General features: G+C 34.2%; 1 protein-coding gene across 1 annotated transcript; it reads left to right on the top strand.

The window, feature by feature from the left end:
* Positions 1–7154: 7154 nt before the first annotated feature.
* On the top strand, positions 7155–22043 carry LOC139976785 (uncharacterized). The gene is made up of 6 exons (XM_071985555.1): positions 7155–7466; positions 15419–15485; positions 18115–18165; positions 18784–18816; positions 19085–19132; positions 20155–22043. The coding sequence occupies exons 2-6, from the start codon at positions 15419–15421 to the stop codon at positions 20319–20321; spliced, it is 366 nt and encodes a 121-aa protein (XP_071841656.1). The 5' UTR covers positions 7155–7466; the 3' UTR covers positions 20322–22043.
* Positions 22044–25022: the final 2979 nt, after the last annotated feature.

Below are 25022 nucleotides of genomic sequence, written 5' to 3'. Positions count from 1 at the left end.
TATTGCGTCCATCCATACAATCACAACTTTACCTTGTTTACTAACCTTAAGCCCCTCAATTGTACTTTCATTTATCATCCCACTATTCAATAATGTCTTTCCAAGTCTCTGGAGACTATTTCTGAAGACCTCAAAACTTGCATAACACCCAAATCTTGTCCTAGTACTGGTTGTTACTAAATATGTCAGTGGTATAGACCGACCGTCTACAACACGGGGGCAAAATACACCCATTTTTTCATCTGCCCCAAGTAAACGAGGGATGGTTCAATTGGGAAACTAGCAAATATTGTTAAAGAAACTGCTCCGATAACAGTCCATTTATCACAACCACCGACCCTGACAATTTTTAAAGTACTTGAAAGCACTTAACATTCGCGCTCTGGAATAAAATAAACACCATCGTTTTCCAATCACTTCCAATGCAATCACCTTCAAATAGAAGGTGCCTACAAACTTCGAACATTAAAACATCACTTGTTCTAGATGACCAACAAATAATCTGCTCGTACCGTACACAGTGCATCCGATCAACTTCATGCTAGTTATGTATACTTTACGTACAATCCGCGAACTGGTCTCAACTAATACTGATTGACTCATTCGAAACCGAGTCAATGTTAGTAAACACGTACAATTAAATCAAAATAAAATTCATACACTTTTATGAATATCATGCTCTAAAACAACCCCAAAAATAATGTGAAATTAAAAAAAAAAACACAACAACTTCAAGTTTGTTGTTGTTAGCTTGTTACCGTAGATGTGCGGCTTCCTCTATATAATTCATACATTTTCTTCGACCGAAATCTGACCTTTGACGCTGTGACGTCATGAGTCGGAACCACTTATACATTCCACACCCATGCCATCACTTATCGTACACGGGTCAAGAGGATCTCGTAACAACAATATCTGAGATTTATGAACACTATACTCTCTAGTTTTCAGGCTACTGTTTATTCAGTGGTTCACATAACCAGATCATTTTTATTGACATCTTATCTGTCTGATGTTTTTACTGTCCATGAAAGTGGAAAGAATTTTGCTTTGCTCACATTTGCTTCATTATAACTTTGCTTCAAGTTTACGAACTTCCCAGCCTTCCCGTTTTCAGGATTAGAAAACGCCAGGTACTATATTGTCTTTGTAAAGCACATGATTTACTTTAGTTGCGTATTAAATTAGTACTTGCTTCGTGTACGTGATCATGAGCGTACCCTCAACGTGCGTTATTAGGGGGGGGGGGGTCATCGTCCCCACCACCCGTCGTCAGTGGGGGGGGGGGCGCTTAGAGCTTCATGTTTATAATATGAACATACCTCAGAACTCCATTGGACGTCTGTTTTTTTTAAATGTAGGACCCTAGACCCCCCCACATGGGGGGTCGGCTTCAGTGATCCCAGGGCAGCAGTCCCTTGATTAGTCTCCGGCTCTCACATAAAGGTTCAGGCCCCTCTCTCATAACAATTGTGAAACTATTCAATACGAGTGTTTTCCGGTTATAACTGTACGACATACGCTATAAAATATAATTCAAGTCGCCGTGAGTTTACCAGGATGTCAAAGGAGTTGTTAGTTTCGTTGTTTGATCAATTCTAGTAGCACAACAAAACTATAGAACGCCAAAAGGACCACAACATGTAGGAATAAAAACTGTTCTTTTAACTTTATGTGAACACCAGCGCAACCTCGATAAGATTTAACACCACTCGCCCTTGAAAAATGTGTGGATGCAATGTTAGTATGTCATTTGATGTTATAGGTGTGTATAATATATGTACTGATTTATGTGTTGCATCAGAGGTCTATTTTGTTAATCAACTAACTCCCCTCTAAAGTCCATTTGAGCCACAGATGATTAAAGTGTCATTTCTCAACAATTCAAAGTGGTATAGAATTGCAACTGGACTGAATGTTTATTATTGTTTGCCAGACATATACTTTTAACCAGTCACACTTTGCACCGAGATGGATCTTGAAGCAACCATAAGTGAGTTCATTGCAGGGCACGAAGGCAAGAAATGTTTGTTTTCTTTGTCTTTGTGACCTCTAAAATAGGATATTTTCCAACTTTGACTTATATTGGTTAAAGAGCTTTAACCAAACTGAACACAATCTGTTTAAAAAGCCATTAATTTGCTTTTTGTTCATATTAATAGAATATATCTGGACACTAGCAAGTAGGATGTGCATATCAAATATAAACTGACAACTGACAGTAATACTTTTCATATAAGGTAAAGGTGGGTAATTATATAAAATATGATATTTCTGTTAATTGCACAGTTGGTTAAGAAGTTTGGGCATCTCCGTTAATGAATAGCATTCCAATATTGGAAAGATTTTGAGTTAAACTGCATGTTATTGCAAATGTCACGTCTACAATATGAAAGCTAAATTAAGCGAGGAAAATGGAAAATACTTTATGAAACGTGTCCTCGTCTACTATCCGTCAACGTTGCGTTGTATAAATATGCTTCGTATGTTTGTCTGATATATGAAGAACTTAATATCGTTATTTAGAAATTTTATTCATTTATATCATTCCCTGATTATAAAAATTTGAATCTATATATATGTTAAGCATCGTTATGAAAGAGAAAACAACCCGTAAAAGTGAAGTCGAGAAATAATGAATTCGTGAGGCTAACCGGGTCTACTTGAGTACCCTCAAAAATTAATCAATATTCTACAATACTCTTATAAACAAAACAAGAGCGGCAAGAAAGACAATGACAGAACAATGTTGAGACATTTTCAATATTCTTTACGTTTGAAACGACAAATAATACTAATGATTATATGATGACGGTTATTGTGATACTCTTATCACGTGTAAACCCAGGTTACAATATAGAAGTCCGATTATTGTAATTGTAATGACTTATTTTAATTACTTATATTGTAATTACATTGTAATTACTAAACTGTAATTACTGTATATTGTAATTACTTATATTGATTGAGATGAACAATCTCTTATAATTTTAATATCAACCTATACGTTTTCTACTGTGTCTCTTTTAACGTTAAAATGGAATGTCAGGGACCCACACAATTACCATAGATAAATAGTGCATTGCTATATATGAATAAGGCGAAGAACTAAAGAAACTTAAGGGGGGAGAATCATGAATCTGGGACAGGAGAATATCTCTGCCCCTACCCACACCCCTCCCCTAATTGGTGCCCAGCAAGGCAGATGTCGGTAATTAAATGATCAATTATTTGATAATACACATGAAACAATCTTGTTACTAATTCTGTCTGCTTCAATCGGGCAAATAGCATTGGTCTGGTAAGAGCCCTCAAACTAGGACCGTTCTCCCGTCGCATTGTTATGAGTGTTATGCCCTTGCGTAGACCGAAGAACAATCGGTGGTTAGATTACTATATATAGCGATAAATGACATTACAAACTGCCACAACATTCTTGTGTTGGTTTTTCAGTGATTATTGAATGCCACAATGCAAGGAGCCACAATGATAAGCTGTACCTTGCTAGTTGTATGATAAAGGTTTACCCAAGTCTATACAACTGTCCTTTGTACTCAAGTACTACAAGTGGGTAGTAAGTCAGTAAAACGTAATGGAATCTTACCTCAAACAAAGTGTTTGAATAACTTTAGTAATATTTGCTAAATATATAACTCTTCAGGGGCCCGGTTACTTCATATAAACTGCACCTGACAGTCACCGATTTGAAAGTACAAAGTAACAATGAAACGCAAAACCGGGAAAAAAATTAGTTCACCCAAAATTCTGTGAACCCGATCTCTGCAAGGGATGCCCCACCCCTCACCCCCCCCCCCGCATGCTTACATGTTGGTAACTATTAAGCGATAATTTCACCCACAGAATAACTCGACGTCGTTTTTCTTTTCGGAATTTCGACCCTCCCAGTATTTCCGTAAAAAATTTCTTTATATCAAATTTTGACCTTACGTCTTCAATCCCGACTGTTTTCTCAAAATGTAGACTTAATTTCAAATATTTCGTCTCAAAATTTATGCGTTTGATAAAATAGTTCGACTTCCCGAACGAATCCCCAAAGCTCAATTAATTTCCATAATAATGTAATGTTTTCTGAATTTCCACATTTTGTACAATTTCAACTTCTAGGTATTTTGACTGTTCATGCTAAACGTTGACGCATGTATTTTGATATATGGAAAATGTCTAAATCTCAAAATTTATTATAAAATATGAATTATTTCATTTTGACTTTTAAATGAAATTGTGGCTTTTCTTTAAATATAACCACACATTTGGCAAAACTTGGCATTATATCTCATCGCAATTGTGGATTTCCACGCAAAATCTAGACATTTCGAGGGATTATGAGGTGTAAGGAACGAGAAAGAATCATTTTATTGCCGAGCAATCTGACTGCTAGTTCAAAGATTCAGCTGTAAGAGTTATCCTGTTGTTTGTGTATCTATACCTTGCAATGAGCTTGCTTTTAACTTATTCAATCAGTATTGCTTCAGACCTGTTCATGGAATGTGCGTAAAGTGGATTTAATGACGACTAAACAGCTGATGCACTGTTCACGATACACGCCTTAAAGTATTTGAGTGAAAGCTATGGGCAGTAAATTTGTCTCTTTACTGACATAACCAAATTGCCAGCGAAATTAGACAAACTATATGACAAATGAATGCTGTCTCTTTAGTTAAATGTTCATGAAAAACATGACTGACTTCCTGATCCATTGGCTAAATATGTTAGGACTAACCCTGGGTCAATGCATGTTGCTTTATCCCTGCAAATGTCAATCATGGACAAAGTATGATACTTTGCATCATTTACACCATATAGAAAGGGATCTTATACTCATGGACGGTTGTCACTGACATATACCTAAACAAATTACATGTCAATACCTTCCATACATTCATTGTACAATTAGTGAATCATAACTATATGCAAGGTGCGGTCGCAATAAGTTGACTGTTTCGACTATAGATTACCTCCAGGACTGACCTTGCGGCTTTAATAATTGATAATTATGTTGATGATTGTGTGTTTTCTCTGTTCGCAATATATTTTTGTGTTATTTGATAAGATTTAGATAAGTATAGTCAGCCTTTGCTGCTACCTGAGGTCTAACTCTCTGCAAAAATGTGTCAACAGTATTTGTGATAAACGTGTTAGGGCCAGACGTTTTCACTGCAGCAAACCTCAGCAATATATATAAACTATAACATTTACAGGACAGTATAGATCAGAATAGCACACTGGTCAAACGCGAAACTGATTACTGTGAAGACGGGAAGATGATGCGAATGCTTTCCCTCAAAAGAATTAAGTGACCAATATACCAATATGTCTTACTTAGTAGTAATGCAACACTAATAACACCTGGTCAAATTTATCGCTTTCTTCTAAAGTCGATGCCGTGTAAACATTTGTCTTATTAAATAAAGTGACAAGACAAATTTAGTCTGTTAGGGTGCTTTACACACCTTACTTTAAATAGAATTTACTTATTTGCAAGAGTACTTTTTAAATCCATGTTGTTGACACAACTTAAGAGAAAGTCGGGATTGTGTCAGTTTAGTCACGCAGAAACATTGCACCCGTAACAACAACAACGCACGAGCTAAATACATGACGTAAAAGATAATATTTGATTGTTAAACAACAAGTGACAGAATAAGCAATCTTTCATTAAACTAAGTGCTGTGACCATTATGTTAACTTGTCAAAAAACCGAAAGAACATTTGGATTTAACTTTTTTGCTACCAACTTAAGACCATTTGATGTAAAGTTTGTTACCTTTTGTAAACCTTTGTCATTGTTATTAAACGTGTTACTTAAAGTTTACAATCAGTTTACCTCAGATTACAAACCCATTAGAATTGTAACCTTATAACATAGACACTACTCGTATTACTTTGCATTCCTTCACCACACTTGAATATACGATCATTCACCAAACTTTTTGTAGAACTTACTCGACAAGACAGAAATAGACACACACAAAATACAGAGGATAAAATCATTTCGTCCTAAATAAAGTTTTATGTGAATCGATGCACAGGAAATCTAGAAAGTTTCTACTATTGAGAGAATTTTTTTAACGACACCATAGCCAATAAGCTTGTGTTAAATAAATATGCTTGAAGGCGATACAACCAGAATGATTTCTTTCCCAAGTGTTTCTGTTATTGCAATAGCTGTAAATATGGATGAATACTTTATCACAGATGCAGTAACAACTCTAACGAGTTGTCTTCATTATATTCGCCAGGTGTACCTACACTTGTTTACCTAAATTGCTGGTGTAATTATGTTTATTTTGAATGAATCAGCCTGTTTTTGTTTTTGCTTTTTAATTCTTGATGATCTCCTGAAGCATCATCCAACTTTAAAGCTTGCGGGAGTACATATCTAATCGTCAATTTTAATTGTCATTTATACTTTTGAAAACATCAACTTTCCATTCTCTGAAGTAGTCCCATCATATCAGAAAAACAAACTGCTCTCTCATCTTCGTTCGACCGCCCCGAAACCTGTTTCACATAACTATACATGTTTTGTAATTGTAACCATTTTAGCCTCCGGCATCCACTATACTGTGTTAATTACAAGAGGAATTGATCCCGAAATAACGATAAAACAAAATGACTTTCCGCGTCAGTATCGAGTGAGGGCACTGGAACAATAAGTAGCTGCTAAAAATTATCTTCTATTTGTCTTTGTGTTTACGATAAAACTAAGATAACTATCTCGACCTTTCCCGTTGGCATTTAATGCTTCGGATAATTTTATACGATCAAACATTGACAACCTTAAGTACATCCAGCAATATTTACTCACTCGAAATGGAAATGCAAATTTAGTCAAATTTGACTAAACATGCGAAATCCCTTTGCCTGCAATATTTTTCCTCAGCTCCCCTTGGGCACTATCATTTATTCCAGGTGCTTTAAATGTCGGGTTACTTCTACTTTGTTTTATTCTAAGTTGTTTGCCATTTTTTCTACCGAGACATCAAGCTTCCTGCCACATTTGCAACTAATACCCGACTTAATATTTCTAACGCCCACTGTCGGTGTTCCTATTGGTAGATTCTTAATCACGTGACTATGACCTAAATCACGGTTTACTGCCTTTTTTAAAGGTTTTGCTTGTGTTGAAAAGTTCCACTCAACTTTTCAGATTCGACGAGATCATATTGCATAGACTCATTTAAAGACCACACGGGACAACGCTCACATCAGAAAATTTGGCAAGATAGATGCAAGCGTTAGAGTTCGGTTTTCATTTTAAGACCACCTTTGGAGCAACTGAGTTAAATATTTACGTTCATGTTATAAGAAAATTGTAGAAAGGAGATAAATACTGTTGGTTTAATCGACAAAAGCTTCTGTCCTCTGACCCGATTGGAGAGAGGCGTTCATCTTATCGGTTCTCTTAGAGGGAGTTGCGTAGATCAACTAAAATCGGAGGAAAGGTAAGTATCAATTAAGAACATTTATTATATAAGCTGATTAAATATATTACCATTTATTCAAAGAAAAAATGTACAAATAATCAGAAAAACAGTTTAATATTGAAAGTATTCTATAGAATGAGTATTTTTGTATCCTTTCATTATCAATAACTTAAATGACCTGAAGTCTTGAAAATATAACAACGTGAAAAATGCATGTATTTGTATCTAGACATGAAAGATAGATAATGAAACTTCTGACACTCAGGTAAATCACATATCTGAAACCAGAACAAATACTCTTTTTTCCCAATCATTTTCGAGTTGAATTTTTCTGTAAAAATTTGTTTAACTGATCTTACTAAGTGTTTTTTTTTTCATGCAGGAAATAAACCGTAGTGATTTTTTTTTAAAGTAATCTCGACAAGCGGTAAAGGTTGTATGTTTGCAAAACAATATTAACGTTGAGTACATAACGACCCTTGAACGTCTGAGTCTGCAACAAGTGTAATTACACTAATTATGTAGTAAATGTGCAAGTATTGACATCGAAATGTATTATGTGAGGTTCATAGATGAGAAATATCACTTGTGTACATCTAATAATCAGTATCAGTGCACGGCTAATAATCAGTATCAGTGTACAGCTAATAATCAGTATCAGTATCAGTGTACAGCTAATAATCAGTATCCTTTCAAAACCTTAGTTTTTCACATTACTGATATTAGACCTATACGAGTTTGCTTAAAAAACCGTCAGTGTTAGAAAACAACTGGTTCTACACTAATGAACTTTCGGGATACCTTCCTATCTATAAGCCTGTTTATTGCTTACAGAAAAACCACATAACTTACGCATAATAGTACAGAATTCCAGTATATATCCTACCTATAGCTTCATGTTTGTTGTCTGTGTTCTAAAACAAATAAAAAACAAAGTACAGAACGGTAAGAACGGTAGTCAACAACTTTCATGTAACATTTAGTGACCAGAAATTGTTCTGACATTTGCTTGATCGAAGGGCTCATTATCTTAATTAGTATTACAAGGGATTCTACCAAATAATTCCACTAAGTGTATTTTGATATCGGCGGTTTGCATCGGCTTAAAAGTAGCACAAATCTTAACTTAATTACGATGATTATATGATTTTAATAACGTATTGCTATTCAACGTTCGCCATTTGATATATGAAGAGAGAGATAGAGAGGGGGGGGGGGTGGTTTTTGTTATATATAGGTGTGGTATGTGGGGAAATAGGACATTTGAAAAATAATATAGAATTAGTTTCCACGTAGATGTAGGCTAAGTTTTCTATGACACATTTTAGTTTATTAATTGCTCATTATCTAGATAATTCAGATGATATTGGACAATAAATTAACACAAACTGCAAATAGTTGAAATATCAAGAGAATTAACTGGACAAAGAGCAAAGGAGGTGTTGGATTTTACATTCTCGTAATTCTACATTCAACTCATGTTTCCATTTGCATAACAAAAACAACGGAACATGGAATGGAACCGATCGAGTAGCTGATTTTCCAGATTAATGTGTTGAGTGTTTCCTCGTTGAATGTATTATTACTTATCTTTCAAAGGTTCAGTTGCACAGCTGTTCTACACACAAAGTAAATAACAATTATACTCTTGCTAAAGTGATTTTGACACACTTCGAAATTTATTAGGCTTATCGGCGCATAGAGGCCTGAAAGGGATATCAAGTACAGATATGCTTAACGAGGTTTGGTTAGTTACATAATTTACGCCAAAAATACGATACATATAAAACTGATGTATGAGCTATTCAGATAACTTATTAAATTAAGGCTCCATCTGTACACACTGATATATAACAAAGTTGGATATGACCATACTAAATTATAACAAGGCTCCATCTGTACAAACTGATATGTAACAAAGTTGGATATGACCATACTAAATTATAACAAGGCTCCATCTGTATAAACTGATATTTAACCAAGTTGGATATGACCATACTAAAATATAACAAGGCTCAATATGTCCACAGTGATATAACAAAGTTGGATATGAACATACTAAATTATAACAAGGCTCCATCTATCCACACTGATATTTAACCAAGTTGGATATGACCATACTAAAATATAACAAGGCTCAATATGTCCACAGTGATATAACAAAGTTGGATATGAACATACTAAATTATAACAAGGCTCCATCTGTCCACACTGATATTTAACCAAGTTGGATATGACCATACTAAAATATAACAAGGCTCAATATGTCCACAGTGATATAACAAAGTTGGATATGAACATACTAAATTATAACAAGGCTCCATCTGTACAAACTGATATTTAACCAAGTTGGATATGACCATACTAAAATATAACAAGGCTCCATCTGTACAAACTGATATATAACAAAGTTGGATATGAACATACTAAATTATAACAAGGCTCCATCTGCCCACACTGATATTTATCAGAGTTGGATATGACAATACTAACATTTAACAAGGTTCCATCTGTCCACACTGATATATAACAAAGTTGGATAACCATACTAAAATATAACAAGGCTCCCTCTTTCCACACTGATATATAACAAAGGTGGATATTACCATACCAAAAATATAACAAGGTTATGTCTGTCCACACTGATATATAACAATGGTGGATATAACCATACTAAAATATAACAAGGTTATGTCTGTCCACACTGATATATAACAAAGCGTGGTCTGTCGATACTGTCATATATCAAGGATTGATGTAACCATTCTAAAACGTAACAAGTGTCAGTCTGATGATACTAATACATACAAGTCTCGGTGAGTCGATACTAATACATATCAAGGTTCGGTCTGTTGCGACTAACACATACCAGTCTCGGTCTGTTGCGACTTATACACACACGTCTCGGTCTGTTAATGCTAATACATACCAGTCTCGGACTGTTGATACTGATACATACAAGTCTCGGTCTGTTGATACTAATACATACCAGTCTCGTTTTTGTTGTTGTTGTGTTTTTTATTTGCTCTGCTCTTACAATACACCTTCCAAGCAGTTAGAAAGAGAGCTTGATGGAAAACTCATCCGTTCGTATATGACAGCAAATTTGCGTTATTGCAACGTTGAAAGTCAGCTTAAACGTCAAACGTTTAGAAAGGAAAAAAATAACTATAAAATTTGTTGTACGTAGAACTTCTTTATTATGATGAGCTGATTAAAACTATCTTACTCAGATTATTAGAGGTGTAACATTTTTCTAATCTAATAACATCACATTTTTAAACGGTCCGAACATTTTTATTGTGGAAATGAATATTTTCCCGTTACATTCTTTACCTTCGATTGCACCAAATTGTTACAGGCAAAGTATTTGGTAAGCTAAGTGGTTTGGTCTGTTTGTAGATCTCCTCACTGTAACCTCTGTACGGATATACATGATTATATAAGTGATTATGTCTTCTAAAACCTTCCCAGATCATATCACATGGTACGCGATGCACTCATTTATGTAACTTCATTGCAGACCCAAGTTGCTTCTTTCTTATGAAATAACATGCCATTGTATTAGAAACATTTGAAAATTTTACCATTACAAGCAAATGTCCGATCACCGTATATTCTTATATTAAGGAAATGTCCGCTCACCGTATAATCTCATAGTCAGTAAATGTCCTATCACAGTATTCTCTTATGGTCAGGAAATGTCCGATCACCGTATAATGTTACACAAGGAAATGTCCGATCATCGCATAATCTTATGACAAGGAAATGTCTTTTCACCTGATAAACTCATGATAAGGAAATATCCGATCACTTTATCTTCTTACATTAAGGAAATGTCCGCTCACGGTATATTGTTATGATCAGGAAAATGTCCGATAACCGTATAACTTTATGATAAGAAAATATCCGATCACGGTATTCTCGAATATAAAGGAAATGTCCACTCACCGTATTATGTTATGATAAGGATTTATCCGATTAACGAATTTTCTAATATAAAAGAATGTCCGATCTCGGTATAATCTTATGATCAGGGAAATGTCCGATCACCGTATTCTCTAATATTAAGGAAATGTCCGATTACCGTATATTCTAATGGTTAGGAATCGTCAGATCACCGAATAATCTTATCGTAAGGAAATTCCGATCACCGTTTAATTATATAGTCTGCAGGAAATGTCCTATCACCGTATAATCGTAAAAAAGAAATGTCCGATCACCATATAATCGCACGGGTAAAGTAATCTCCGATCACTGTATCATCTTATGGAAAGGAAATGTCAGATCACCGGATAATTTCATGATAAGGAAACATCCGATCACCGTATTCTCTAATATTCAGGTAATGTCCGATCACCGTTATTCTAACGGCAAGGAAATATACGATCACAGTAAGTATAATCTTATGATATGAAAATGTCCGATCACCGTATAAATCATATGGTAAGGCAATGTCCGATCACCAAATAATTTCATGATAAGTAAATATCCGATCACTGTTTACTCTTATGGTAAGGAAAATCCAATCAACGTGTAATCTTATGGTAAATAATGTCCGATCACCGTATAATTTTAGGATCAGGAATTATCCGATCACGGTTATCTCTAATATTCAGGAAACGTCCGATCACCGGTTATTCTCATGGCAAGGAAATATCCGATCAGAGTATAATCTTATCGTAAGGACATGTCCAATCACCGTTTAATAGTATATGATACGGAAATGTCCGATCACCGTATTAAGGTATGTTAAGGAATCGCTTAAGCGGTGTTACATACAAGAAACGTTCTTTCCTTAACTTGTTAGAATAATGGTGATGACACTGAGTTAAGCGCTAAAACAGATTATTAAAATTCCTATGACTGTATGATAAAAAAATTGTAATTGCATGAAGTCAAATTATCATTTTTATGAGAAGAACAAAATACCAAAGAAACACTTGCTATATATAGTGCTGCATGTTTCTATTGTCTTACTTCAATAAATTACTAATGAAAGACTTCATCGCTTGAACTTGTCTTGCTAAAAACTGTAAATGTAATATTTGTCAAGCTTAACAAATTTCATGTTGTGTCTTGTGTTCTTCAGCTGGCTTCGATCTAGTCTCGACACATGAGCACCCAACTAGATGTGTAAAACGGACATTGATAATATGTAATAAGGACCATTTGACATATCGTACTTGATCATCTTTCACTGCATACGGAGGGACAAAACAAGTCACGAAATTAAACTTCACTTAATTAATTACACCATGTCTGCTTACTGGCTGGTAGCTGATCATTTTGTTAATATTAAAAAAAAATCATACTAAATGAGAGCTGCACTACTCTCAATAGAAACTTTTCTAACCAAACTTTCATCAAACGATGTCGCTGTCCATTTTCACAAAAAACCAAAAAAATATTATTTAACATTATCTGTAGTCCAACATGTTCAATAGAATAACACAAGTGGGGACACTTGCTTTGTTGGATTATTCTTTTTACTTTTCTAATACCTGCAGAAGTAAAATTCCTTTCAATAGAAATTGAAAAAAAAGAAGCTGCAAGCAAACTGCTTAATATCCATTAAAGAGCCTGCGTAAGAAAATGTATGAAAGTAAGTAGGCCTGAAGTTTCGATCCTAGCAGGATCTTCAGCCTCTGGAGAAGGTCACGCTAGGATCGAAACGTCAGCCCACTTGCTTTTACACAAATAGAAATTGTCAAAGAACTTCAAATCATCATGGTCTTAAAGAAAACAAATTGAATAAGTCGGTGAAACATAATATAAATAAGTTAAAATATGAATTTTTTTCTAGGTATCTACAGCTTTCGTGAATGGAAGCCCGCACTTTCCACACATAATGTACTCTAAATCTTTAAGTTTAGATGGAAGAAGTTGATGTCCATGTTCCACGACCAATGTCATTAAGACAAACAGGATAGAAATTTACATAACTGTCATGATCAATATAAGCGGAAAGATGTATTCTTTCTTGCCACGATTATGGAATGACGAATGTTGTTCCCTCAATATAATAAATTCATAAAGGTGAACACATCAGAACAAAATTTATTTCATAATTATACGATTTCGCTTGTCTATAAAAGGTGTTAATGTTGTGTACATCGTCAGATTCAAAAGCACCAGGGTGCACTCGGTACAATCATAACATTAGAGTAATACGCTCTCGTTGACAGTAACACAAAGCCATTAAAACGCCATTCACACCAGTGGAATTACTGGTCATCATTGTGAAGTGGATATATATATCTTTATATATATGTATATATATATATATATATATATATATATATATATATATATATTTATGTATTTATGTATATAAATATATATATAATATAGCCGCAGTTCCGGGTGGGCGTTTTAACCTCATTTTCTGCCGCAAGCTATAGAATTTATCGACACCATACCTCAATCTGTGTTTCCCTGGAGAATGAATTTATTATTTGTAACTGCATTTAGTTTTTTGCTAACAAAACAATAAATAAAAATACGAAAAGAACTGTGTCACGGTGTTTTTAGTTTTTATAGGATAAGTTGAAAGTTATAAAGATTTCTGTTCTATCACTTTTCTAAAGACAATGCATTGTGTTATACGAATGGCTAAAGCTACGACAAAGTAAACCATTTGTCTGTCTTCCTTTTTGTACTTTCCCATTTAACATTTGTTCCTGACTTTGGCAGAAGTGTGTAAGTGAAAAGATTATGCAATAACCAAAGCTAAAGGATAGTTTAACGTGTAGTTTTTGCAATTGGTAACGTTGTAGCTGATACCACTGTCAATAGAAAGTACTTAACCACCATTTAAATGTTATTATAAAGAGGACCATGCCCTTATTTAAAATCAATCGCTTTTCCATACAAGCGATTATGTGCGGCAGTTTAGTGCCAACAATTAAAAAAAAATGCAGGTCGATAGTTAACATGGTTACTATTGGGCGTCACATGTTTAACGTCATAGCATTTTAAAGATAAAAGTGAGGTTTTTGTTGTTTGTGATCAATTAATATATGTTCACTGATAGGAATTTGTCCCACTAAACCAGCAATTATAATGTTTAAATTGCTGTAGCGTTATTTATTGACAGACATTATCTAATTAAAAGCAACTTCAATTTGATAGCAAACGGAGGACACATTGTGTTTATAGATGGAAATTCATGTAGCCTGTGTGAAAACATCCAATGAACAAAATCCCCACAATTACAAGTACTACTTCAATGACATGTTGTGCGAAGAAACGTAGAACCAACTTCATGATGTGATCAAATAAGTGAGGGCGGAGTACAATGAACATCGCTTCTCCTTACATCGTCATGAGTTTCCAAATAGACATTGCTGCTTGTACTCTCCCATGCTCCTAAATTACACTCACAATCTGTCATAAGTAGTATTAATAGACAATACATACCATACACGGTCTAGAATATGGCATAGTTTTCGCTTCATTTCTGATGCATCGATAATGCGTCTGTGTGTAGCCCATCTGTGAAAATACCTGTTTTTACAGACCACAAGAAAACTATGCGCTTGATTCAAAGATGCGTTGAGCAGTTTCACTTACAACGTGTTGGCTCAGATTAAATCTTGGAACGTTAGTTGAATAGGACATAGGGGGGGGGGGGGGGCGGGGGGCTTACTGTACGTTTTGCGCTGAGCTATGCGTTGCCACTTGTAGTTCTCCAGGCTCCCTTATCAATCATTGCACCTTCAAGAAATGTAAATTTAGAAGTGATGCGGTGGAAATGGTATTTACTGGTTTCCTTGCGTTTCCATTTATTCATGTAGTTCTTTGTTATTACAAACGTACACGACAATGCGACAATGTAACAAGAGAGTTGTATGGACAAATGAGATATAAACGACATTCTTGGATGGGAAAAGCATCGAAAGGATGAAAGATGAATATGATTTATTAAGAATATTTAGAGCAATGTTTTTTCTTTCTCCCTTATCCAGATGAACGTGTCACATTTGATGTACATTGCCATCTTTGCAGCGGTGTCTGCTTTCATGATACATGCAGGTCAGTTCATTATTAAAGATTTTGAGTTAAACATAGCTTTTTGCGTTGCTATAATTTATAACAATTAAACCAAAGTGACGCAACCCATGGAATCATCAATTACTTTCCAGCTAAAGTAACCATGGAATCATTCATTACTTCCCAGCTAAAGTAACCCATGGAATCATCTCTTACTTTGCAGCTAAAGTAACCCATGGAATCATCCATTACTTTGCAGCTAAAGTAACCCATGGAACCATCCACTACTTTCCAGCTAAAGTAACCCATGGAATCATTCATTACTTTCCAGCTAAAGTAACCCATGTAACCATCCATTGCTCTCCAGCTAAAGTTATCTATGGAATCATTCATTACTTTGCAGCTAAAGTAACCCATGGAATCATCCACTACTTTCCAGCTAAAGTTATCTATGGAATCATTCATTACTTTGCAGCTAAAGTAACCCATGGAATCATCCATTACTTTCCAGCTGAAGTAACCCATGGAATCATCCATTACTTTCCAGTTAAAGTTATCTACGAAATCATCTTATGGTATCAGTTTAAAACAAGACTGCAATTGATCGAATTGCAATTGACCTGCTATTGAATTTTTAGGATGTAAAGTTTAGCTGGCAGGTAATTGTTGATTCCATGGGTTAAGACCCTTTACATGGCAGGTAATTAATAATAATAATAATAATTAATGATTCCATGGGTTACGACTCTTTAGAAGGCAGGTAATTAATAATAATAATAATAATAATAATAATAATAATAATAATAATAATTGATGATTACATGGGTTACGACTCTTTAGAAGGCACTAATTAATACTAATAATAATTGATGATTCCATGGGTTACGACTCTTTAGATGGCAGGTAATTAATAATAATAATTGAAGATTCCATTGGTTACGACTCTTTAGAAGGCAGGTAATTAATAATAATAATTGATGATTCCATGGGTTACGACTCTTTAGAAGGCACTAATTAAAACTAATAATAATTGATGATTCCATAGGGTACGACCCTTCAGATGGCGGGTAATTAATAATAATAACAATTGATGATTTCATGGGTTATGACTCTTTAGATGACAGGTAATTAATAATGATGATAATAATTGATGATTCCATAGGTTATGACCCTTTAAATAGCAGGTAATTAATAATGATAATTGATGATTCCATGGATTACGACTCTTTAGATGGCAGGTAATTAATAATAATAATAATTGGTGATTCCAAGGATTACGACTCTTTAGATTGTAGGTAATTTATAATAATAATAATTGATGATTCCATGGATTACGACTATTTAGAAGGCAGGTTATTAATAATAATATTGATGATTCCATGGATTACGACTATTTAGAAGGCAGGTAATTAATAATAATAATGGATGATTCCATGGATTACGACTCTTTAGATGGCAAGTAATTAATAATAATATTAATTGATGGTTCAATGGATTACGACCTTTCATATGGCAGGTAATTAATTATAATACTAAATGATGGTTCCTTGGGTTACGACCCTTTACATGGCAGGTAATTAATAATAATAATAATTATTGATTCTATAGGTTACGACCCATTAGATGCCAGGTAATTAATAATAATAACAATTGATGATTCCATGGGTTACGACTCTTTAGATGACAGATAATTCATACTTATAATAATTGATGAGTCCATGGGTTACGACTCTTTAGAAGGCAGGTTATAAATTATAATAATTATAATTGATGATTTAATGGGTTGCGTCCCTTTAGATGGCAGGTTATTGATAATTTTATGGGTTACGACCATTTAGATGGCAGTTAATTAATAATAATAATAATAATTGATGATTCAAAGCAGTTATCGTATTGTTTATATTGGGTATCCGTTACTCTTACATGATTTGTTCTGGCAAAGTCCCAACATTTAGCCGGCGGTGCTCTACCATTCCGTGGCTATGCATTGAATGGTATCTGCAGTATTTTACCTGCAAATATTGATCACCTGATAAACACAAGTCCATGTGCGTAGATGTGTAGCAAAAGCAGCAAGTAAACCAATATTATTGGCATTAATAGCGCATTTAAGAGAAAGAAACCGTCAGGACGGGAATGAAGACTGGATAATGCCAACTTCTACTACCAAGCCTCTAAAGTCAGGTAGCTGTTCAAAGAACTAAAAAAAAAACGGTTAATGGTAACTTTATTTCGAACTTGTCTTAGATCAGAAAAATATACTCCTTACACATGAAAACGCGACGTGCATAATACCTTCAATTAATTCATCTCTAAATGCTTGCACGTTTGAAAGGGATACGTTATATCGATTACTGTCCCTGAGATAGAACAGTTTACTTATGGTTCATTACAAATTGCCACGTATAAAACATGTTATTTGTTAATAAAGAAGAGTTATTTTTTCCTTTGCTTTGAGAAACAACAGGAAACACTTTATAAAGGCGCGTAACCCATAGTTTGTATATTTATAGCAGAGCCAATTCTTTACATGATGCAGCTTAATGCATATATAATCATGCGACTGATACGTCCATACTAATTGATCACTTGGATTTGTAAACATGCAACATAGAATGAAACGTGGTTGAAAATGTCGTTCATGTCAAACTTTTTCTCATTTTTCTTACAGTGTCAAGTTTATCATACAATACAATTGATGACACTATACCCTACAAGCGGCGTAAGTAATGTTTGTTAATGTATTTTTTTCACAAACAAGTTGCTGTGATATGCCTTTAGTTAATTGTATGCATGCTCTTAAAGTAAATAACACTGTGGTGCTTCATTATGCTCAGGTATATGCTTTAATGTTATTTAAATTTAAAAAGTTGCTTGCAAAGCGAAGTAGGCATATGATTACTTACATTAGGTTAGCTTCTGACATATTTTTTATTGGTTTTAACAGTTTTCATATGGCAATAAGAACATGATTCTTTAATTTTTTTTTATGAAACCAAGGGTTGGTGAATCAAGCCGTTTGGAAGATTTGGAGTTATATTTTGAAGGTTATAAATCTATTTATTCTAATTATGCTAAGTTTCCTATAATACCACAATGCAACTTCATAAAGGTGTACAAATGAAAAATATCATTTTCTTCCCCATCACTCCTCAGACTTATCAGACACTGATCCGAACTTTAATATATTAAACGGAAATAGCTTTTAAACGGTGTTGATTTGCAATGACAAATGGAATTACTATATATCCATGTCAACTTTCAAAGGGGATAAATGTGTGAACGTTAACTAAATGTATTACTGTTTCTTAATGTTTGTTCTTTTCTTCTACCCTTTCAGTCTTTTGGATAGACAAAAAGGCGTCTTACGATGGTAAGCGTTTGGTATTATATATGAACCTCTTTATTCTTAACCTATAAACTTGAGTTATGTGTCATTATGGTAATGCATTATCACTATTTTTACGTCAACAATGAATCAACAATAGTGTTCTGTGGTGGAAAGTTCTCGACCATGATTTCATTATGTTTCTCAATAATTAAAAGCCAAATATAATTAAATTGATTACAAAGTCAACATTTTATTGATCAGGAAAGCGTCTTTGAACTAATTTTCCGTTTCACTATTGTTTGTCTTGCAGATTCCCCCCTGTATACAGTTCGATCCTCTAGCGCACCAATTATAGTCGGTAAGTATATATAGTTCACCGTGCTGGGAATATAACAGAAAATAGGAATACAGGCCTAAATCATATGGCCAAGTTAAGGTGACGTCGAATTGGTAAAATCTTTTTGTAAATATGGTACTATTTTAAAAACAATTTTCAGTGAATTTCTTAACAATTTGCAACAAAACAACAAATTCCTTGGATCTAACAAATGGAATTTAACGTTTGCTGCAAAATGACAAAATTTCTTATTTCTTATCAAATTTCATCAATAAAAACAAATTGAATTAAACTTTAAATTTACCACCAAATATATTTTACCAACTCAACAGTTTGCAAGAAAATGATAAATTACGCACAGAAAGTCATCATTTCAACAATTGGTATAGCAAATTTATAAACTGATCACTTTTATAGTCTCGCAAATTCAACATTCTGCAAAAAACAAAAACAAAGATAAATTACGCTCGCATCAACATGTCGTCATTTCAACATTTTGCATAAGAAATAATAAATAATTTATTATTATTATCATTTATGAAACCTTTTTGTGAGACGGGCTTATTAACTAGACAGTGGGACGAGGGTAATCAGTAGACAAAATTAATATCAAATAGTTGTCAGTGAGAAAATGTAAATATAAAGAATGCTAGCAAACGAAGCTTGATCAAATTTTGTACAGTATTTTTTGTTATGAAGTATATATTTGTATCCTAACTTAATAACAAAATAATTCAGGATGGTCACCAGTCTCCCTCTCTGGACGTGAATCCGCCCAGGATTAATGAATGTAACCGAACAACGAGGAAATAAATCGGAGAGGGAGGGGGTTGCGAATATGTGACATATAGGAATAACGAATGATAACGTCCAGTTAGCAGTCTAAGGTTTTTTCAAACAAGTGAGAAAAAGTGTTTCAATATCCGTTCTCTCACTGATAGCCAGCACTCACTTCGTTCACGTACTCTTAATATTTTCCAACACGATGTCACAATTACTTTCATGGAACAATAAATTTTACATTTGTATTTTCCTATTCACAGATTGTTTCCTGAAAGAATGTATTAAAAGTTTCTCTGCCTGTGGAAAAACTTGTATCATGACAAGTGAAGAAATGCCTTGCATGGCAGCTTGTAACCAACAGAAACAGCTATGTTCAACGAGGTGTTTTCAGCGGTATGCAGTTAAAACGGTCGGGAATGCAGCATAATTGATCCTTTATCTCTTTAAACGACCATTTAAATATTTCTGGAAGGAATGATCCCCGATTATAGCAAAGAACGCAACAGCAGAGAAACGTCCGTTACAATAATCACGATCCATGAGGAGTTAAAACATGAATGAGAAAACTCTATAACTTATTTACCGGAGATATCTATAATACTGCTACAACTATTTAAAAGAAATAACCCATTGAAGTTATAGTATTTTTTGCACAATGGTCTCTAATTCTTTGTTGGTGCATAAATTGTAACCTGTTGGTAATCAATACTCAAAACGATTAATATTACCAACAGAATGACGGCTCTCATATCCACACCCAACTCTTGCAGGTTGCCATTTTATATCCGTCGTTGGTAAATGTAGTGGAGTGTTAGCTCAGTGGTTAACGTCGATGCCTTTCAATAATGAGGTCCCGAGTTCGAGTCACTCCAAATACAGTTACAGAGTTGTTGAAAATTGACAATTCATGACCATGGACGTTAAATATGAATCTAAGAGACTGACTTCGGTCAGCTTACGGCTTTGATAAGCCACTGATGGCTTCTTCGCGAGTTCCTGCTTGCAGGAGGATCTAAGATACATACATGCATACTTACATGTATGAAAAATAAACTACTCATACCTGTGTGATTGTTTCTTTCATCTAATCAATAAATATGTTATGGTAGAATGAACAATGTAAGAGTCAAACCTTAAATAGTTATAGTAAATATTTTGTTAGAAGGTAAATCTTTAGTCAGGATCACGTTGGCCCTCAACATCTTGTTCATTCAATTATATAAGTTGAAGCTATTCAGTACCATGCCCAAGTGTCATTACAGAGTTGGGATAAAGTTCAGATTTTGTTATCCCATATCTCTATATTAGGTGTTATTTGAAATGAACGGTCCTTGAGAATCCCATTGCGGATACATTGTTATGTATGCCATTCATAAAGCGGATGCGGGTCAATTATTTAAGTTGGGTTCATAACAAGTTAGTATTTTCCGAGGTCTAACATTCGATATCAAATAGGTGTGAGTTTTTTCCCGCATATTGAGAAGTGCAATTTGAAACACTGTTCTAAACGGGGTTATTATTTGACAAGTTTTAGTTTGAATGATTGTAATAGACTGCTTATATATCTAAGGAATATGCAACTATCAATAAACAATACCTAAGTGATAGATGATCTTCATAATGGTTTTACCTTCCATGTCTCTTCCTTTATCTCATTTGAGGATAATTGAGCTAAACAAGGAATCAACCAATAATACGTTGGCATATAATACCATGAAAATGATTGCATTCAACTACAGAGCTGAATTCATGTAGATCCCCCTCTATTTACTTTCCTCGAGTCGACATTATTGGTGAGTAGTTGTACTCTGTTACAAATTCGATTTCGTATCGTGATTTAATTGTACAGTGTATCGAGTCATATATATATAGAGGTTTCTTATGAAGTAATTCATATAGCTTACGCACTTCTTCAACGTAAATAGCAAATAACATAGTATCGTCTGAAGTTCATCATTCCCAAGAGTAGTCCCATGTCTTCGATATTTGTACATACAGAATGCATGAATATAGAAATATAAGTATGTATTGATAAATTTTATTTATTTCATATGCTTACAGATGCCCTCAAAGCCTTTGGCTGTACCTGAATGTTTGAGTCAATATTGAAAGAGTTATTGCCAAGAAAGATTAACATATCGATAAAATTTCTCATCATACATTTTTCTCTTGTTTCAAGTATTTAAAAAAAAAAAACTTCAGAAGTTCCCATTTTCACTATTATGTGCAAACGAGGCAATGCTAACAAATACCACTCTTTTAATCGAACACACGGGCGGCGAAAGTGGGGTCAACGTGGAGGCACAAACTTCGAAGGGCACGCGGACAAGTGACTTTGCTTGAGGAAGCAAATCGCAAAATCACCTCAAAAACCTCTCGACTAATTGACCCACTTTGTATTTTGGATCAAATAGATCAGAACATGAATATTTTCTTTACTAAACATTACTTTATTAATGCCAACCCCCCCCCCAACCCGACTGTACGTGGGCAAAATCTATGCACAGCAGAAACATGGGTGCACAAAGCAAACTAGAGAGCCTCGCTGTGTGATACTTTTAAGAAGAGACACGGATCATTATATCATAAACGGTAATATCAATTAGAGACTTACTCAGAAAATAATCACTTTGTTGTTGGGATCAATGTTATCACTCTCATGAGTAATACCACACCATGCAATAGCGCCGTAAATCCAACTTAATCGCTCAATCACAAGCGATGGAAATCAGGGCAGTCCAGCGATTCAGTAGGTGTTTAATGATGCATCACATACAGACTGTCCAATGTGCGGACTGGGACATAGGATGCTAACAAATCAGTGACCCAACCGTAAACAATGCTTATTCTCTCGGATGCTTTTATTTCTATCATGTATGTATTCTAGAAAAAAACCCCGCGAGGTTTACAAACGAAGCCCGCAGAAACATGTAGCAAAGAAATATGTGTACTTTGGAGCATAAATAGTATATATACGTAAATAGATAGAGACATACGGCCTACTTCTAGTCTAGATGATTCAACATAAATAGGTACATCTGGCTGGGTGTAAACTTTCTACAATATGTTGTCAGCATCAACAATAGCATATATATATATATATATATATATATATATATATATATATATATATATATATATATATATATATATATATATATATATATATATATATATATATGTATATATATATGTATATATATATATATATATATATATATATATATATATATATATATATATATATATATATATATAGGCTATTGTTGACGCTGACAACATATTTGGCGCAGAGTGCTCTATGTCCGGTGGACAGAGCGAAGTAGAGCTGAGAATTAGTTGACACAACTACTAATTCTCACCCATATAAATAAATAAATATATATCAGGTAATTATAAGCTATCGCAATTCCCGAAGTCTGCTTAAAATAGTTACTACTTCTAGCTGCAATATCTGTATTTGTATCATCGTTGGCAAAATTCAAAGATGTGGCTAATTAAGGAATGATCATTTTTATGTTGAGCCACTTTCGGGTAATTTACACACACAGCAAATGCCATGTGGTCATCATGGATTGGAGGTGAAATCAACTGCGTACAGATTATCTCTTACATAATAGTAGTATTTTTGAGATTGCCGATGTCAAATTATATTTATTAATTAAAACCAGTTAGAAAATTTTTGATTTAATATAATTACCTCAAGAAAGTGGTTTGCCATTCAAGTATCGGGGAAAACTTTTCTTACTGCAGACTTTATAGGAAACCGAAGTAATTTAAGGCCAACATCCGAGACAGGAACAAACCGATGGACTCTTTGTCAAATGGTCCCTTGCAAGATGTTTTACATAATGTTCTTTCACAACTATCGCAAGGACATCAACATTCGTTTATTGGTCGTGAATATCTTAAAAACTAACTTACATCCCTCACGTTCTAGAACCTGCGCCAGCGATACTCATCCACTCAGTCAGAGTTAACGGATGCCCGTGGATATTTGAAGAAAATATTGTCCTATAGTATTTTCCATCACAAATTCGACGGTAATGAGCAACTGGAAGCTACAAAGGTGATCTCGAACGACTGGTTTATAAAGAACACCCCGTGTTAGTTTCCTCTGGTATGGCAGAACGGTGTTTATTTTATGCCACTTGACATTAACAGAGTTTCAAAGTCAGTGGAATGCTAACAATAAAACCAAATTTGGTTATAAACAGCTGTGGAAAACACCAAAAGCGAGGTACGAATAGAGATTTTACCTAAATCATTATATCGTTTTAAAAGTGATAACATTATCAAATAATACATAAATTCGAATAGTTGTTCCTGAAAAGATAAGCGGAATTATAGAAACACACAACTTGCACCAGATGGATAAGTTTATGTACAAAAGTATCTTGACAACTTATAAACACTTCAAAACACATACAGTGAGGTAAACCTTCAATTTCTACATCCGTTTTAGTTTTAAGAAAGTACTCACACAATTTATAAAGGGGCAATGCACTGAGGTATCAAAAAAGAAATGTCAAAAATACATTGGGAATTTAATTCCTCTAAATGGTATAACATGTTGATATTAGTTCTGAAATGGAGAAACGAAATGCACCGCCCATTAACGCAAACAGGTTCAAATCAAATTTAACTTTTCTAAGATTGAAAACAACTTTATATTATTCTTGACATGCTGATATTTTGACATGTTGATTTTTTTTTCTGATATACTGATATTGAAACATAACATATTGATTTTGGTATTGGCATACTGATATGCACTTTTCATTCGCTGATATTTTACCTAGCATACTGATATTATCTTCTAACATAATTCTCTTCGTACACTAAACTTGTGAAGATCTATTCTAGGTCTTTTCAATTATTTGTCCGCGTATTAATCATAAAAAGATCACTTTTGTTTGGTTCGAACTTTGACCTCATCCTTTCATCCTGAATACATTCAATGAATGTCCCTAACACGAAGCACCTTGTAACAAACTTCTAAGAAATCGTTACATATATATTAACACCTTAATTACACATTTGACCTTGATCTCATTTACCATTGTAACCACATATTTTGTTAGCACTTGAAATTATACCTGTGAAGACTTCAAGTCCCTTCAATGTT

The sequence above is a fragment of the Apostichopus japonicus genome, chromosome 2 (genome assembly GCF_037975245.1).
Source record: "Apostichopus japonicus isolate 1M-3 chromosome 2, ASM3797524v1, whole genome shotgun sequence".
Classification (NCBI taxonomy): domain Eukaryota; kingdom Metazoa; phylum Echinodermata; class Holothuroidea; order Aspidochirotida; family Stichopodidae; genus Apostichopus; species Apostichopus japonicus.
This window is presented reverse-complemented; position numbering and strand designations above follow the sequence as displayed.